General features: G+C 41.7%; 1 protein-coding gene across 1 annotated transcript in view; it reads left to right on the top strand.

The window, feature by feature from the left end:
* Nucleotides 1-18,410, top strand: part of LOC125887227 (voltage-dependent calcium channel subunit alpha-2/delta-1) — an 86,533-nt gene that overhangs the window by 8,699 nt on the left and 59,424 nt on the right. The window contains exons 2-3 of the mRNA XM_049573897.1: nt 590-671; nt 899-1,015. Of these exons, the coding sequence (XP_049429854.1) occupies nt 590-671; nt 899-1,015 (199 nt within the window). The remainder of the gene's footprint in view (nt 1-589; nt 672-898; nt 1,016-18,410) is intronic.

The raw sequence follows: 18,410 nt of genomic DNA, 5'->3' as shown, positions 1-18,410 counted from the left end.
GCCACTCTGCTCAGGAGGCACGGAGTGATTTACTATGTCAGTATATTATAATGCATGCTGTGAGCTTATTGTGGTTTGACAAGATGATTGGAGGAGGATGAGAGGAAGGCATAATCCAGTGTGGGGCACCAGCAGGCTGGATCTGATGTCCCCGGAGCTCTTTGATATACAGAGAAGCACGTCGGTCCTGGCCACATCCCACCTCCCGCTTCTCGCCTGTCCGCTAACATCACTGTCACCGGTCACAACACTGGCTGACACTTATCTGATTGGTTGACTTCATGTTTGAACTTTAAAAAAGTAATCGTATTGGTTGACACCCAATGACACGTGTTTGATTAGATGACATTGGATTTGTTCCCAGTGATTCGAGTTTGATTGGTTGACATTTTGCTTGACCCGTCAGGGTGTCTCTCTTTGGCCTTGTTTGTTTTTAGGGTGTGTGTCCAGATGGTCTTGTTAGATGATAGATGTAAGATCACTTGACTGACAGTTTAATTGCGCTGTGAAATGTCTGTGATGTCTCTTCTAAACTGGTTACTTCTGAGTCACGATTAAGATTGGCTGTGTGCATTGCTTTGTCCCGTAGGATTAAAGAATGGGTTGATCAGATGCAGAAAGAGCTTGTCACCCTGGCAGACACGGCCACAGCTGGGAAAAGCCTCACTCAGGTATAAACATCCACACACTATACACACACACACAGAGCATAAAGAGAGTACAGAAACCAAATGTAATACTGCCATGGTCTTACCACATTTATCAGTGAAGTTGCAGAGTTCTTGTTCAAAAGTTCTGTCCTACTTTTTGTTGACTATAACATTTCTGACAGAGTATTTGTTAAATCATCAATTATATGTGTGATTTTACACGCCCACTGCTTTCTCTTTGTGTCTAGATTTTTCTGAGAAACCAACACCTGTACTCTGTGGAGCAAAACGACGCAGAGGAGCTTGTGGCCAGAGCAGCCAGGAAAATTGAACAGCTGCTGCGGAAGAGGTCTGCTGCCTTGGAGGTAAGACTCACTCTACTTAGAGGAACCAACTGTCAGTTTGCAATTTTACTTTGGTTTGAAGGCTGTACAGGATGAGATCTTCATTAAGCATTGCTAAGATAAGATGTTTTCCATCTGCTTCTTGTCAAGACGTTGTAGACTTGAATATGTATATTAGATACAGCTGTGTACTGGCAAGAATCTGGAGATACGATTCACATCACAATATGGGATTACAATTCAATACAGGTGATATATTTCGATACTTTTTAATATCTAATTTAAGGATGTAGCGGTGTGCCCTTTTTGACTGTGCCTGTTTCACAGCCCCGTGTTCTTTGTGTTTATGCTTGCTTAAGTTGTTATGTTGTGGACGTGTCAAATGGCTGAAGATAGATTACAAAATAAAAGGATCTAGAGGTTATAACCAATACTCAAGTGTATTAATATTTTCCTACACCCCCAATGAAAGGAAGCATATATTTAATCCACTTTGGTAGGGCTGCCCCAGGCTAAGAACTTTCCTAATCGACCAATCGTCATATAGGGCCATTAGTTGACTAGTCGCCCACGTGTTTCCGATATTATTTTGATTATTAAATGATATATATTTTGGGCGGGGCAACACAATGGTTTGAGTTGAAGGTGTGAGAAAGAATAGTATCAGTAACATTGTTAACACTGTGCTACATTACAGAGAAATACAAAACCGTACTAATGAACCTTCATTAATATAGGCCTATATTTTATCTACAAGTGCACGTCACACACTGAGCAAGCCGCCTGTTAATGACACTGTCATCAAAGCAGTAATGATTGTGCTAAGTGGCTAACGGGCATGTAGCTGCTGACATGTTTCACATGATACGTCATGTTTGTAGTCAACCAATGAAGATGAGTTTACATATCACCTTGGGTTCGTCCTTCACCTTCTCAAAATGATCCCACACTTTGGATTTCCTGCCCGACATGTTATTAACTAGCCTGTGGAATAACCACAGGTACCAACCCTGGAAATTAATGCGGTGGCAGGTTGTGTCTAAGGTTGCTAAGCAACCTTATCGGGCATCGTATTGTCTGTTTACCTGAAATCCTGAGTGCAGAGCTGATCTTCTTTCAGGCGCTGTTTATAAGTGTGTAGGCCTGTTGTCCGTGGGACAGATGTAAAGCTCTTCTATATTTATCACAGACTGAATATTTACAGAAGAAGGGAAAGATATCTGTTGGCTGTGATTGGTTTGTAACGTGATTCCTATCTGACTGCTGGGCGTGGCCTCTTCCTGCGTCTGTCCTTTCAAATTGAATTCCCACATGGTCCAGTCTTATAGGTTTGATTTATTATGACAAGGCACAGCTCCTTATGAAGTGTCACTTTTTTTTTTCTGCGACTACGCGACCAATGAAATCTTGCCAACTAATGACCTTTCTGGTCGATATGTTTGGTCGACTATCAGGGGGCAGCCATCACTGTTTGTAATCATACTAAAAAGGCAAAAAAAAATAAGGGGGGAAATGTTGTGATGTAGGTTTTTGTGACATGGTAACGTTTGTGACATTTAATTATACAAATATAATAATCAAAATAAACTATTATAATTCACCAAGGCAAATTCTTCATTTAAATAAACAAGCCGAGTGCCTTTGGCTTACATGTGACAGTACACCCACCAGAATCCTGGACAGATAGGGCAAACTGAGAAAAGAGATTTCAATGTTTAAACTTTCCACTGGAAAATGTTCCTGTTGTTCTTGGCAGTTTGACTTCAAAAAAAAAAAAAAAAAAGAACTGACCTGGACTGAACCCACAACACTGAGCCTGAGGGCTTCAGCTGCAGAGCACCACAGCTCTGATGGTGCAGTGTTGGTGAGAACATCTAGTGGAAGAAATGCTGAAATCCTGAAATCTAGTCAAAACATGAAGATTCTATACAACATGTTTTCTATTTCATACCTCTGTTTTTTAATTTGTATTTAGATGGGAAATTTACCACCCCTTTGGACTAATCATTGCTATATTCAGATACAGCAATTTTTGAGCTGATTAGTGATCACATGGAGGCAGCATCCCTGAACCTTTTCCATAACTAAAGGCTTCTTGTGAGGTAAATAAGAACAGGCAACAACCTAGTTAACAATTCTGTGCCTTAATATTTTGGTCAAGCACATTAATACTTCAGTGGCAAGGTGATATGTGTGGTACAGATCATGTAATTGTGTGACTTAGTGGATGATAGACTGTATGCAGTAACAACAGTGGGCAAAGCATAACCACAAAAGAGTAGAAAGCAAGGACTGAGATCTTTCCTCTGCACTATCCAACGTGATAATGAGAGCTTTGACCCTGGGGATGTTCTCTCTTTCTCCCCCTCTTTTCCCTCCTTTTTCTTTTTCTTTTTGCTTAGAAGTGGGTCAGAGATTCTCATCCATATCAGGAGTCTGAACTGTTTTTCATACATTCAGGAGGAGTTCACTGAACCTTTACTCTGCCTTTATAAGGCATCACCATTGTTGTCTTATTAGTAATGGAGAGAGAGAGTATTTATGAATGTCCATAAACACATCTCCTGCCAAGTGTCTGTCTTGTGTATGTTAAGTAAACACCCTGGTGTCCTTATCATTTTTCCGAGTGCTGGTGCCATAAGATGTGTAAGCAGCAAAGAGAAAACTGGCTTCAGTGTATTATCCGAGAGATGGTTGCGAGGGTTGGGTGTGTGTTTGTGTGTGTCGAGGGTAGGTGGTCGATGGTGGGTGGGAGGGTCAACTCGCCTGATGCTGACAGTCCGTCCAACCTCCGGACATCGATCAGTTCTCACTCTTTATTGCATCTTTGTGTCTCATCCTCTCCGACGAGTAACCTCAAGGCACACTGATATTGAATTCTCTGTCTTGAAATGTATGGATGGGGGGGATAAACGGATGACGGGATGATGTGAGCGAGGAGCAAATACATGAATGTGATGGATGTATGGTGTGATGGACGGATAGACTAAACAAAAGAGGATGGGTGGTAAAGTGAGGGAAGAGTCAGATTGAGAGGGGGTTGTCTATTTTGGGTGTTTTTTTGGAGTCTTTCCAAGACTTCTAGAGTACATAACATAGTAGTGACACTAAGCTCCAGTCAGAACTTCTATAGACAGAGTCCCTGTAGATTTCACACTTGTGCTTTGAGCTGAATTTGCTGACCAATCATCCAAGTTAAATGAAGGGATTTGGCTGTTTATCAGACAGAATACAGGAAGAGATTCTTCGTTGCAGTTGGGAGATCCTTTCTTGTTGAGTTCCTTTGATATAAGGTTGGGAGTGACTCTCAGTGTCAATATAATTGGAGATAGCCCAAGGCACTTGAGCCACTTTCGCTTAGTTGTCAACTGCTTTCAAACTTTCATCCTCACTTTGCCTCTCCATCTTTCTCTCCCTCTTCCTCCCTGTCTTTCCGTCTCTGATCTCTAACTCTGCATGATGGATGACCTTTGAAAGGCCACAGTTTACCTAGCCACAGGTGTGTGTGAAACAAGTGTGTGTCGAAGTGTGTCTGCTCGTGCTTCCATAAATAAGTGTGTGGCAGAGTGTAGCATGCATTATTAATGAGTACTCGGCTGCACACTGTTAGGAGAGATCGCTTTATCAAAGGTTTTACAATGTATACTGGGGTTTGATCTCAACAGGAAACACTCACACACCTACACACAAGCACTCACACCTACTAGGAAGTACACACATAGCAGCAAGAGTGGCTCGAGCCAATTCCCATTTTCCCTCTCTGACTTGCCCTTCCTGACCAAATAATCAGTATAATCACTTGACTGTTGCCTGTGGTAAGCTAAGGTTAATATGACTTTATGGTAAGGAGAGTGACGATTTATAGAGTGGTTCAAAAAAGGTGTAAGGGTTCAAATAGCTCTGTTGCTTCCAGGGCTGGGTATTGTTAGAAAATTCCAATACTAGTACCAATACCAGTACCCTCAAGGGCCAGACACACCAAACCAGCATCAAAGAACTAGCGGCGATGAAGGCTGACTGTTGCATCGCCTCACATCACCTTTGTCTCAGCCAAAAAGTTGTACTGAACACACTGCAAAGACTACAGCCAACGGCCAACTAGGATGTACATGCTTGTGCCCGTGTGAGAGTAAAAAACTCTCCATACCAGCCGGCGGCAATAGTCTGTATTCGACATTCAAAATGGGAAACTCGAAGACCAATGTAACAAACTCAAGTTGCTAGTTAGCCAGTTAGCACACATGTTGAAAGAACAATTGATATATACCATGCAATACCGAACAACAGCACGAACAAATATGAACTGTTTCTGCTAAAGAGCTTAATGGCTTAAAACATGATCTTACCTGAAATTAACACATTTGTTTTGATTGCAAGCCCTCTTGACTTTAGCCATTGTTTGCTTTCCTTACTTCTGTTTCTCTTCTCGTGCACTTGGCTGAACTGCCAATCAGAGTAAATTTCATTCACTAACAGGCTCCACGGTCTCTGATGCCAATTCAGCATACTCAATCAGCCGAAAAAAAATCGACAAGGGCCGACTAGTTCCAATGTGCTGGACACACCACAAGAACTAGCATGACAGATGCTCACCAGTGGCATTAATGTTGACCAGTGGCTGATTGTTGGCTTGGTGTATCAGGGCCCTTAAAGTGATACCAATACCGACAGAGTACCTTTGACACCTATTGGTCTACCTCATCCGATACCCATCTTGTAAATGAAAGCTTTCAGTTGTGTATATTCTACAAGATGCCACAGGCGTGTAGTATAGCCATACTATCAAATGTTCTGGTGGTATCTCTCCACCCTGAACTGCCAACTCATCAAGTACACTGCACTCAACTTCACTACACTTGAGACTATATGGGTTCTAGCTGCTGTGGTAGGGGTCAATCACACATCGTACTGAAACAAAGGATGCTTGTGGTGATTGGCTGCATAAAAAGACATATAGAGACTTTCTTGTCCAGATCTGGGTACAAAAATGATCAGATGCAGGTATCGTTTTAGGCATAAGTTTTAAACTACTTAGTTCTAGGTTAAGCAAGATTGAGTATTAGGACAGGAGCGGCACGGTATTGTGGTGGTTAGCACTGTCGCCTCACAGCAAAAGGGTTCCTGGTTTGATCCCGGGTGTGGGAGCCCTTCTGTGCGGAGTTTGCATGTTCTCCCCGTGTCAGTGTGGGATTTTCCGGGTACTCCAGCTTGCTCCCACAGTCCAAAGACATGTAGACTGGGGACAGTTAATTGGTGACACTAAATTGTCCGTAGGTGTGAATGTGAGTGTGAATGGTTATTTGTCTCTATGTGTCAGCCCTGCGATAGTCTGGCGACCTGTCCAAGGTGTACCCTGCCTCTCGCCCAATGTCAGCTGGGATAGGCTCCAGCCCCCCCGCGACCCTCAAGAGGATAAGCAGTTAGAAAATTAGTTTGCATATTGAGTAATTTTCATTGTAGGCCACATAAGGTATATGCATATCTACTCTACCTTCCTGAAATGAAGTCCATTGAGTGTCCTCTCAGATCAGCGTCACATTTACATCTGTCAACTCACTCCACATTTTGAAAGGCCAGTGTTGCAACTGCTATTAAAGTAAAATACCATGTCAGTAGGCACTGACAGCAGACACCCCTGCACACATACGCATGAATACATTAACAAAGATATATTTACTTTAAAAAGTATGAAAGTTCACAGGGGTCATTTGAGTCAAGCTTACATCTACCACTCTGGAAAGGTTTGTCAAAAGCTGTTGACCACACAGTGAAAATCTGTGATGTGCCGGAGGCAAGATCCAATTACTTCAACACATCTCTCCCTCCTCCATCCACAGCCTGTTCTCTCTTGGTCTTGCTGTCTAAGTGCACTGTAATTAAACACTTAATTATTGATGCTGCAGAACTGTTATGGCGAAAGGCAAACTGATAAAACACTGAAGACAGACATCCACGCACACACATCAAGCTGTTGTCCACAGTCCACCACTCTCTCTTGCTAACAACCAGCAGCCATGTGTTTGCTTTTGTTGGAACAATCCGCATGAGGTGTGCGTGCGTGTGTGTATACAGTATGTGTGTGTCTGTGCAATTTCCTCCCTTCTCCTGGGGTGAAGGGCTCTGTCCGGTGACTAATGAGCCAGTCTACAACATTACTTAGAGTAATACCTCAACCAGCACCACTAAAACTCAACAGGACACAGGTGGCCCAGCACTGTGTGTGTGCAAGAGTGTGAGCATTAGTGTGTGTTTTCAAAATGAAATCTTCCTTTCCAGTGCTGGCATCACGATTACTGGCATGCAAGTTTAGTTCATTATTGAAAAGCATTGGAATGATGGGCTTCAAGCTGTCATTTATGAACTGGGAACATTTTACTGGATTCAATCATCCGCATATTAAAAATGGGCGTGAAGTGATTACTATTATTTAATAATGCCAGGCTTCAGCAGCAATATCTTGGTAATTGTTACTGTTGAATTTGTACGTTGTCAGTTTGCATCGTGCGTAGCTTGAATTCATGCCTCCAAAGATGATCCCTTTTCACTGCAGAATAAATATTTCAAAATGTCCATTGAAATTCTCAAACCTGAGCTGCAGCGGAGTCTATTTCTCTGCTCTTGATGAAATCAGTATGTATCAAACACTCTTACAGTAGTCACCTGAACAGGGCTAAATACACAGCATCTGTGCTGCTTTCCGTGATGCTCTTCTATACAGTACGTAGTGTATCCATGAGTGATAGATGGCTCAACCAGTCATATGTTTGACCTCTTTCCAAAATTGATTGTCCTTTCATTTATTGAACTGAAGCAGGGAGCATATTTAAACCTGTTACATACCGTTTAATTGGTGACTCTAAATTGGCTGTAGGTGTGAATGTGAGCATAAATAGTTGTCTGTCTCTATGTGTCAGCCCTGTGATACTCTGACGACCTGTCCAGGGTCTACCCCGCCTCTCACCCAACGTCAGCTGGGATAGGCTCCAGTCCCTCCACAACCCCTACCAGGATAAGTGGTTATGGAAAATGAATGAATGAATGAATGAATATTATAGTATATTATATCTTTACAGTATAATAATATTGGTTTTACATTTAAAAAATGGGGGTGGGAATCACCAGAAGACTCACGATACGATATTATCACAATATTGCGATTTGCTGAGTATTGCGATACAATATATTGTGATATATTGTGATTTATTACCTTTTTTTCCCAACTGCTAATTAAGTAAATAAAGTTTTCAGTCTGTTCATCTGACTTTAATCATTTTAGTGTGGCAAAATGTGACGCAAATCAAACAGACTGACCAACTCTGTCATAAAACCTGTCAGAAATGCTGCTTACACCTGACAAATTGAACTGTTGGCAGATTTAACGCCCTCCGCTAGGCCACATTAAGATTGAGCAAATGGCTTCACATGCAGGTATCCCGCTATAACTGAATGGCAACATGGGTGTTGCCATTCAGTTAGTGGGATACCTGCAACAGCATTTACTGTAACAACCATAATCCCTTAGCCTGGAAATCCAGACTCAAATCTAGAAAGATTTTGAGTCTGGCCCTCACTGATACACCCTTCCTACCCAAGGGGCGGTACTAACTGAGGCATTTCAAATGCCGCCGCACGCAACTGGATAGCACGATGGCCAATCGGAGAAAAAAACAAGGTGGCGTATTCATTGCACTAAGCCCCATTTGTTTGCCGACCAGTGGGGCTAACTGATATATTATGCTTTTGTCGTATCCTGTCGGCAAAACAGCAAAAATGTCCTTCCTGTAATTGAAGGCTTCTAGGGCAGTCTTCTGTTTCTCTCTCAAGTTAAAAGACAAGTGTAGTTGGTTTAGCGTTTCTTCCAAAATTAAATTGAATGGACGCGGGCCTTCGGCAGCTGCCATCTTGGCTGTTTACTTTTTGACGCCTACAGCGCAGCGCTGTCGTTGTCATGTTACGCCTGCCCAGTGCCCGCCTCTGTCAGATAGACTGATCTGATTGGTCCGACTGGCGATTCAACGGGCTCTGCTCGTCGGGGCCAGATTCCCTTGCAGTGCAAATGTGAATTTGCTAGGGGCGGGGCATCTCGATTTCCAGGTTAATAATCCCTCATTCTTGTGCTGCATTTTGCAGGAGGTCTGCAATGTGACTTCCATGCACTGCTCTGGTGTGCGTGAGACAGCAGTCATCAGTCCTCTCTGAGATGATGTGTGGTTATAGTCACATATGAATCCACTGACCTTGAAATCGTATGTTAAATATTTATATACATACATATTTATATTACATATTCATATTAGATGACATCTCTATGAATATCCGTGCTATTCAAAAGGTCGGTATGGATGGCATACTCTCTTTTGCTATTATTACATTGCTTACATCAACCCCTGTTGATATAGTCACGTTCAGTAGATGCAATCGTAATTGGTATAATATATTCATGTATGTTGTACAGATACAATGATAAAACCTTGATATGTCTTACAGGCTTTGGTAATATACTGAATGTAAATCTGTTTACAGGCATCATTTCACTGGATAGGGACATATTATTATGACTCAAAAATAGCATACAAAAACAATTAGTGTCTGAAATATCTACATTAAAGTCCTCCATTTCATTACAAAGATTTGTTCTTAATGAATGAGTCAATAAAAGTTGGTCCATCAAATTACCTATTGGTACAGATAATCTCAATGCCAAATACCCCTATTAACATTCAATCTTACGATGTTAACAATGTGATTATACTTCATTTTCTGAGATATAGTAGCAGCAGCAATGAAAGTATTCATTGGACTGTACAAGTACTGGGCTTTCTATTTATAATTTCACCTTGAAGTCTGCATTAAAGAGGAACATATGGTGGGAAATGTGCTCCCAGCATTTTGCAAACATTTACATGAAAAAAAAGTTGTTTTGTGGTTTTATGTTAAAAAACAAAAGAAAATATGGCAACTCTTTCATGTCTGCAGATCAGAGCAATATTGTAAACAAGATAACAAAAATATAACAAAGTATACAACTAGATCCTCTAATTGATGCATATATAATGTTCTCAAGGTTCCTTATGTAATGTAGTTCAGTTCAGTTATCCAGTTTCCCTCATTTAGAAGTGTGTGTTAAGTGTTTTTATTTGTGTGTGTTCTTTGTGGATGTGTTTGAGTCTTTGGGCCCCAGGTGTTGGACCATATTTTTATTAATCTGTTGCCTGCTGTCACAATGTTATAATAATGAGCACAAGATGTGACATTATGATGTTTTCGTGTGTGTGAATGTGTGTGTAAATGCGTGTGTGCCAACGTAACGCAGTAATGAACAGAGGCTATGATACGATCAGAGATATTCCAGTCTCCAGAGCAGATGTTACTCAACCTCCCATCTCCGCTCTGCGCTGATCATATTAAGCAGACAAGAGGTGTCTGCATGCGTGTCTGTCTGTGCGCTCGCAGTTGTGTTTATGTGTGAGTGTGATAGACAGAAAGCGAGAGAGAGGGAGTGGGAGGGAACCGTGCAGATGGGGAATTCTAACTAGACTTATGGTAGGCCAGGGACAAGTGTCTAATGCATTCGTCGAGAAGAAATCCAAACTGCGTTGGTGGATCACAACATGCTCGAGGTTACATTTGAGTACGTGATTTGGACACAGTTACAACCTTCCACTGTCAAGAGATAGAGTTGTTTCAAATCCAATAAAAATCAACAGTGATTAAATGTGACATGAAGTATTTTTCAGAATAAAAATGTTAATATTTTGTTGTAATTGCAGTAATCGAGATGTGACAAGATAATTAGTGGCCTCTCTCTCACTCTGTGAGATGATTCTTCTCATCCACAGTCCACGTGCACATTGTTGCTCTCTGACACTGTTGCCACTACATTTTTTTGACTTTTGACCTCACAGGAAATTGCAGCTTTTTAGAATTTATTAGTTCCACTTTTATTATCAATTTGCCTTGATACCACTTTCTGAAAGGGCACTCAGTGTAAAGGAGTTTTATTTTTTTTAATAATGGCTTTAAAAATTATTACTAATAAAGGTGAAAAACCAATAAGCATTTTAATGGATTACCAACATTTCAAATGATATTATTATCTATAATTATCTACAATCTCATGTAATTTTTCTCCTATTGCTAGAATTTATTTCACATTTGCACTAATAGTGCCCTGATATCTGCCCTACACTTCACAGCAGTATAATTATCAAAATATGCATTTATTATAAAACTAGAGCCGAGAGACTGTTATATACAAAGTTGTCAAAAGTGTCAGTCTCATACAGAAAACTTTTCAAAGAAAGTTGTTTTTATTTAAGGTAATACAGTATATGATGGTATGTTGGCACAGCTCAGTCCATTACATGGATTAAGAAATTTTGCATAAAAAAAGTAAAGCTGTGAGTGAGTAGTAAAAGGCATTTTTTCATGTTAATATATATATAGGTCTGTTAGGCCAGGTGGCAAGTATCTCATGGGGCCAGAAGCACAGCACAGGCCCGCGGCCAAGCATTTCTTGATGGGGGCCAGTGACACACTTTGTTTTGTGCATATGGAATATGATGCAGATTTGGTGTGTAGGCCTATTCATGAGTGATTGAAAAAGGGCCCCACAAAGCTAGAAACGGCCCTGCTAGCTGATGTATCTACAGGACGAGATGCAGCAGTCATGGGGAGCGGTGCAGCATGATGCCAAGGATAAAATGTGATGGAGAGATCTCATTGCAGACTCAAGTCCCACAGGGGGGTGAAGAGGAGTAAGTAAGTGGTCAATATTAGGGACATGATTTGTTGTAGAGTTTTGACTCCTCATAGTTAATGTTAACATATTGTCAGCTCATTCATGCAAATGTTGGCTGCTGACTCGTTAACATTAACAACAAACAGCCTCACGTTAGCTGACTTCTAATGTTAACAGTAATACTAGCAAGCTTACTCTGATGACTAGGGTTGAATTCTCAGTTGCAGCTGTAGCTGTCAAGAGGTCAGAGGCACTGTATGCGTGTCCTGCGTAGGCTACTGTTGTAGAGCGGCAAGGGAGACTTGATTCATGTAAAAATGCTTTAAAGTTTATTGATAAATTACATGGTAATCCAGCATTTTATGCAGTATTGGAAGGCATTTCTGACACTGATAGCAGTATCAGAACATCTATAGATACTGTCATACGTTTGAAGATTCAACTTATGAAATTCTTTTTAGTTTTTAAGTTACTGTCATTTTCCTTCCCTCCATTCATTCATGATGTCATTTCTGACAACTTATAAGACAAAAACATCATTCCAACTTCCATGCTTTTTTTTAATATAACATAATAGTATTTAATGTAAAAATATATAATATCATGTAATATAAAATATAGTTTTGGACTGTAAAAAGTGGAAGCGTCCAATACTGCCTTCTGATAAAGTGCAGGGGGATGTGTCCCCTGTCTCCCCCCACACCGTAAATTTTGCATCTGTGATCAGGTGACAAACAATAAATAAATTCTCTGAAGTGGACAGAAGAGACACACGCATCTTTGAGACGAGAGCCAAAGAGCCAAAGAGAGCCAATGAGACTGGAGGCAGCTGTAGATTTACTGTTCCCATCGGAGGCTTTGGCCTCTGAGAGAAGTCATGTGGAGCAGCACGGCTCTCCCCATGGGCTCTCACAGCTGCAGATTCCTCTGCACTTTTGTTCAGTCTCACGCTCCTTTTCTCCTTTTAGTCATCTCCCCTCCTTTCTCTTGGATTCTTGCATCCCTCTCTTTCTCCAGTCTACTGTATCTCTCCTGTGTCCAGCTCCTGGCCTTTTGCCACAGTCCTCTGTCAAACTGGAATTCATGAAATACATGAAATCAACCTTTTCTTTATCACTTCTGGCCTTTGTCTCTCTTTCATCATGCTCCCTCTGCATATCTCTTCTCTCTCCATCCAACTCTCCTCTTTACTTTTTTGTGTCATTCTTCTCTTTCACCTCTGTTTCTTCCATTCGACCATGTCTATCCATCTCCCTTATTCTCCAACTCTTGTTTCTCCCAAGTCTCCTCTTGTTTCCTACTCTTTCTTTTAATCTCCCACTCTTCTCTTATTACTCCTTGCACACACACTTTTCCCAGGAAACAAACTAAAGCATTGCTGGAAAAAGCTCCCATCATTCTTTACTGAACAACCTCCACCCACCCTTGTATATATCTCTCTCTTTATCACCCCACTGTTCACTCTCATAAGCTAAATTTTAATGAGAAGTACGACCACTGTGATCATGCTGAGTCGGAGTATTGTTTTCCTCTCTTTGGACTGTCCTTTCCGTTAATCCATCTGCTCATAATTTATGTCTTTTCCTCTTCCATTTTCAGACTTCTCTCTTTTTTCTGCTTCTCCCACTGACCCTTCACATCTCCCACATTTTTACTTTCTTGTCATCCCTTTGAGCTGGGACTCATTATGTTGGAGAGATAACCAGCTTTCATGAATGTGGACACATTGTCAGATACGAGGATGGGAAAGATGAGTCTGGATGTGGGTGTTAATGATCTTTTAGACTGTTACTACTCTTGTGAGTATTGCTTTGTTGTGTGGGGGAGAAGGCAGTGTGCTCTGAATGGCCCATTGATTTCAGGCGTGTGGAGACTTTAGACACACGCGCGCACACACACGTGCATATACACACACACATACGGGGAGTCTGGGAGGCTCTGTGAGGTTTAGCAGAGCCTGTCTCATCTTCCCTGTCTATCCTTTAAGCTGTGCTCTGCTTTCTCACTAAATGCATGGTGGGCTGCTGTGCTGCCCTGGCAGAATGACAACTAAGACTGGTGAGAGCAGGGCAGAAATATCCCTCAGTGGGGCTAGCAGGTACGAGTCCAGTGCCATCCAACACTCCAGCTCCAAACATTTCTGTGCTCTCTGTGGCTGCGGTGTAATGATCTCATACATCAGCGTGCATGAACACTGGAAGGTGTATGAAATGAGAAATATTATGTGCCCTATTAGACTGTTAGAGCATAGATAGGCACAACAGTTGTTGCGGTCATCATTAGACCATTCCTATGTTCATCTGGGAGCAAAATATAGCCAAACAACATGTATCAGCAATTCTGCCTGCAGGTAGTAGTGGATGTTTTCGCCTCTTAGTATTAGGTGTCATGATTCTTATTAATTCCTTCTCTTCTTTGCTCTCTTTTCTCACTGAAGCACCTCATTCCTTAAACGACTCCACTTCCCTGCATCCATGGATCCAATTCCCAGTGTCCTCGTATCCACGTATTCCTCCTCCCCCCATTAAAGCTGCAGGGGAGCGGCGAGTCTCCTCCGGTCTCCAGTGGTCATCCAGTGACAGAGTGGACTCATTACGGTGTGGAGCTGGGATATCTATACCACAATAAGTGAGAGGGAGACTAATGAGCGGTTAGATCAAGCACGCTACAGGGAGTGTGTTATTCACTCCCATTAACTGAACCGTTGTAGTGCTAAATTTGTGTGTTTCAAGAGAGAAACGCCGGCTTCTAATCAATTGGCAAGACGGCAACTTGCAGTGGCTCTGTAATGAACTGTTATGCCAGTTTAGAGAGGTTAGCTGTCACTCAGGGAGCGGTCTCATCAAATCAAGGGTCTGTAGTTTAGAGCGCATTTGATTGTGGCTTTGCTTTCTTTGGGTAGCCTGATAACCTCGCTGTGTGTACGTGTTTGACAAAGAGCAAGAGATAGGAGAGGATACAGAGAGAAAGAGAGCAAAAAAAGAGAAGGGTAATTAGGTATCTTTCCTCACACAACCCTCCTCGCCCTCCCCCATATCTCCCAGAGGGGAGAGGAGCCTCGTCAAAGCCCTGTCATGAATTTTTAACAACCCTGTCGGTCTGCTCTCTTAGGAGGTGTGTGTGTGTATATGTGTGTGTAGATTTGCATGTTCATGTGTGTGAGGGAGAGGGGTATATTGACCCATAATCCTGTGGTCCTACTATATATTCTCCATTAATGCAGAACAAATTGCAACAGCATGACTCATAATGTATCAAGTATTGACCATCTGTTGGTCATTCTCATGTATCATATCACATACAACATCATGAAGTGATCGGTAATCAATATCCAGATGTTCATGCACTGATGTATGTGTGTGTTTCTGCATGCATTTGCATCGGTTTGGTAACTATGTGTATGCATTATGAAACATATTTTAGTCTGGAACGCTGCCTAAGTGATGATACTCCGTTAGCTCAATGGTGTGACATTAACATGATGTGATGTTACATTGACATTAGCTGACATTAACCTAATAAGGCGTTTTGCACTTGGCCTTTTCAGCATGGATATGAACTGCTGCCCCCGCTTTCTCTCAGGTGGCACATTATTACAGTCTTAAATCTTGGCTTTTCTTTTTGTTCCTGAGACACTTATACAATGAAAATATGGAGAAGCAGATTTTTGTTTTGAATGTTGTCAAAGCTTGGATGTTTTTGCAGCGAGTGTCTCTGATTTTAACTATTAATGAGAAACAAATGGGATTTTATATGACCACCTAGGGCTGGGTGATATGGAGAAAATCAAATGTCACAATATTTTTGACCAAATACCTTCATATTGATATTGTGATGGTATCGTATTGTTGACTATTTTTTCTTACACAATAAGGTTTTTGATAGATAATCATCAATAATGTAGGATATGATGACTAAGTGACTAAAGGCATATATTAGAACAGCTAGATCCCTATAAGAAGCCAGGAAAGGACAACACTTCGGATATCCACAGCTGAAGACTAGTAAGGGCCAATCCCAATTCTCTTCCCTTAACCTTACCCCTCGGTTTCAAGTGCACTCGCCAGATAGAGTCCCCTCAGCGACCAAAGGGTAGTGTTGAGGGGTAGGGAATTTTACCTACGAACTGGGACGCCACTTCATGCAAATTGGGGTAACAGACGTGTTCACCAACATAAGGTGTATCGTCGACGTAGGCTTCTTGCACAGAGAACTCTGTAGACGTTCATGTCGGCTACATTGTGAATTAGCAGTTTTCAAGCATTCATAATTTAGCTCAACGCTTACAGATAACAATACATTATGCAGAAACTAGTCCATAGTCACTGGTAGCTTTGTCACCTTCTACCTATGCCAGTCCTCAATCCCTATGTGCAGTTTCACATAGATTGACCACGTCAGTGAGTAGAAAAACGTGGGACAGACAGAATGACTGACTGACAGAATGACACACTGACAGTTTCCGTGATTATGTACAGCATACCATACCATGACTTAAGGCCCGAACATACTCGGGCGGAACGTATGCTGAACGGACTCCGCGAGGAATGTCCGCAGTCATTCGGGCTTTCGTAGTCAAGCGCACTTCCGCGTTGTAGTTTCCTGTAAAAATGTCCGTGAAAAATCCCTGTGATGTGAAAAATACATGCCGAGCAGTCACTGGTGCGCGGAGCGGAATCCATGCGGTCGTAAAATCTGAGCTTTGCGCGCACAGGGCTTGCGGACGTCCGCTTTGAGTCCGTGCGGACCTCCGCGGAGTCTGTTCCGCGTACGTTCCGCCTGAGTATGTTTGGGCCTTTAGTCATATCAAAAATATGTTGTTATAGCGCCACCCAGTTGCCAATTAGAGTTAAATTCCTCCAGTCACCTTGAGGCATCCTGTTCTACATATCTACCAAGTTTAGTAAAAATCGATATGGCGATTAGGCCACGCCCTCCGCAATATTCATTGCCTTATAGAAGCTCAGTTTTATTAAGTTTTCCAACTTTTGCCAAGAGGGAACTTTAGATATTGGTCCCTAGATTATGGTCACAGAGTTTCATGCAGATCGGTCAAACTTCCTAGAAAGAGATCGATTTTAAGTGTTTTTCAAAAAATTCAAAATGGTGGAAAATCTATATAAGCGGAAGTTATGGGTTCTTGAGGCAAATTTGTTCCTCATGAGGAGAGGCATCTCTGTGCAAAGTTTCATGTCTCTATGACATACGGGGCATGAGATATGCCCATTCAAAGTTTGCAATTTCAATCGGTTGCTATAGCGCCCCCCTTTGGCCATTTGATGTAACATTGCTTCATTCACATCCTCCCATGACCCTCTACCACTGTGCCAAATTTCACATGGATTGACCAAGTCAGTGAGGAGAAAAACTTGGAACAGAGACACAGACACACCCACAGAGTTTTTGTCATTATATAGTAAGCCATAACACATTCTCACATATTTTGGAATTTTGCATGCTTATTTGCGAAAATAGTACTTACAGTTGTGCGATGGCTTTCTCATGGAGGCTGCCATCTTCTTGGAAAACTTGTCTGGCTGGATAGTTTCACAATGCATCCTGGGAAATTCAATCTTCCCCTCAGCTGAGATGGGTTCGTAAGGGCCCTTCAAATTAAGTGGACATTTTAAGGACTGAAAAGCACTTCCCTAAAGTTTGGGACACCCTAGGCCTTCACGGGAACGCGCAAAAACAAGGGCTAGGGCCAATTTTGAAGTATCAATATCTAGTCTCATATAACGATATAGTCAAGATATACACCCACCTAGTTCTACCTGTGTTTTCTTTACATATTATCTTGTTAAAACCTCTTAATACAGTTTAAAGCAAGTAAGCAGCAAGATAGATCATGTATGTATGAAGGTACAGGCAGCTTGTATGGGTTTGGATCAGGCTCACACAGTTTAAAGTAGAAATGAGCTCCTGTCCCGTCACCATGTGGAGATTCTTAGAGTGGATAACAAGACACCAAATATCTGTTGGCATTTAATGGCTTTGAATCTCATCTGTTTTCAGCTTACTCATAAAAATTGTTATTCTTTAATAAGAGCTATTGATTCAGATGCAAGTCTGCAGATGGAATCACTGGAAGAGTTGAAACACAGTCAAAATCTGGTGAAAGCAAATGTCAACTCTAAGTATTTGATGGGCACAATTTATAAATTGAAAACATGCTTTGGTACTTCAGTGACGAAGCTGCTAATTCTGTACATGGTGAAGATGGTGCGTAATAACTTCATGATCACTAGTGTGTGTGTGTGTGTGTGTGTGTGCATGTGTGTGTGTGTATGTGTGTTTATGGCTCGAACGGGGTGTATATTTAGCCGCTGACAGCCAGTGCAGAGGAGGTGGAGACAGGTCTGGAACAGAGCCCAGGACTGGAGGCCAAAGGGATGGGACTGTTGATCAAGAATGGAATCATTGCCGACAGCAGACACATGGCCACAGACACACATATACACATTCATACCCACACTCAGTAAAAGCACAGAGTGACATATACTATAAGCATCTCGTCCAGTTATTGCTCACGCACAGATCAGACATGGCCTTTGTTAAACTCTCCTGCTTGCAGAGTCCAGCAGATGGGTGTCAGACAGAGATTCAGCTATAAATACAATTTACCGTCATCAGTTCTAATTGCGTCTATTAACTAAAAATACATCCAAGAGTGGA

This window comes from Epinephelus fuscoguttatus, linkage group LG4 (genome assembly GCF_011397635.1).
Source record: "Epinephelus fuscoguttatus linkage group LG4, E.fuscoguttatus.final_Chr_v1".
In the NCBI taxonomy this organism is placed as follows: domain Eukaryota; kingdom Metazoa; phylum Chordata; class Actinopteri; order Perciformes; family Serranidae; genus Epinephelus; species Epinephelus fuscoguttatus.
This window is presented reverse-complemented; position numbering and strand designations above follow the sequence as displayed.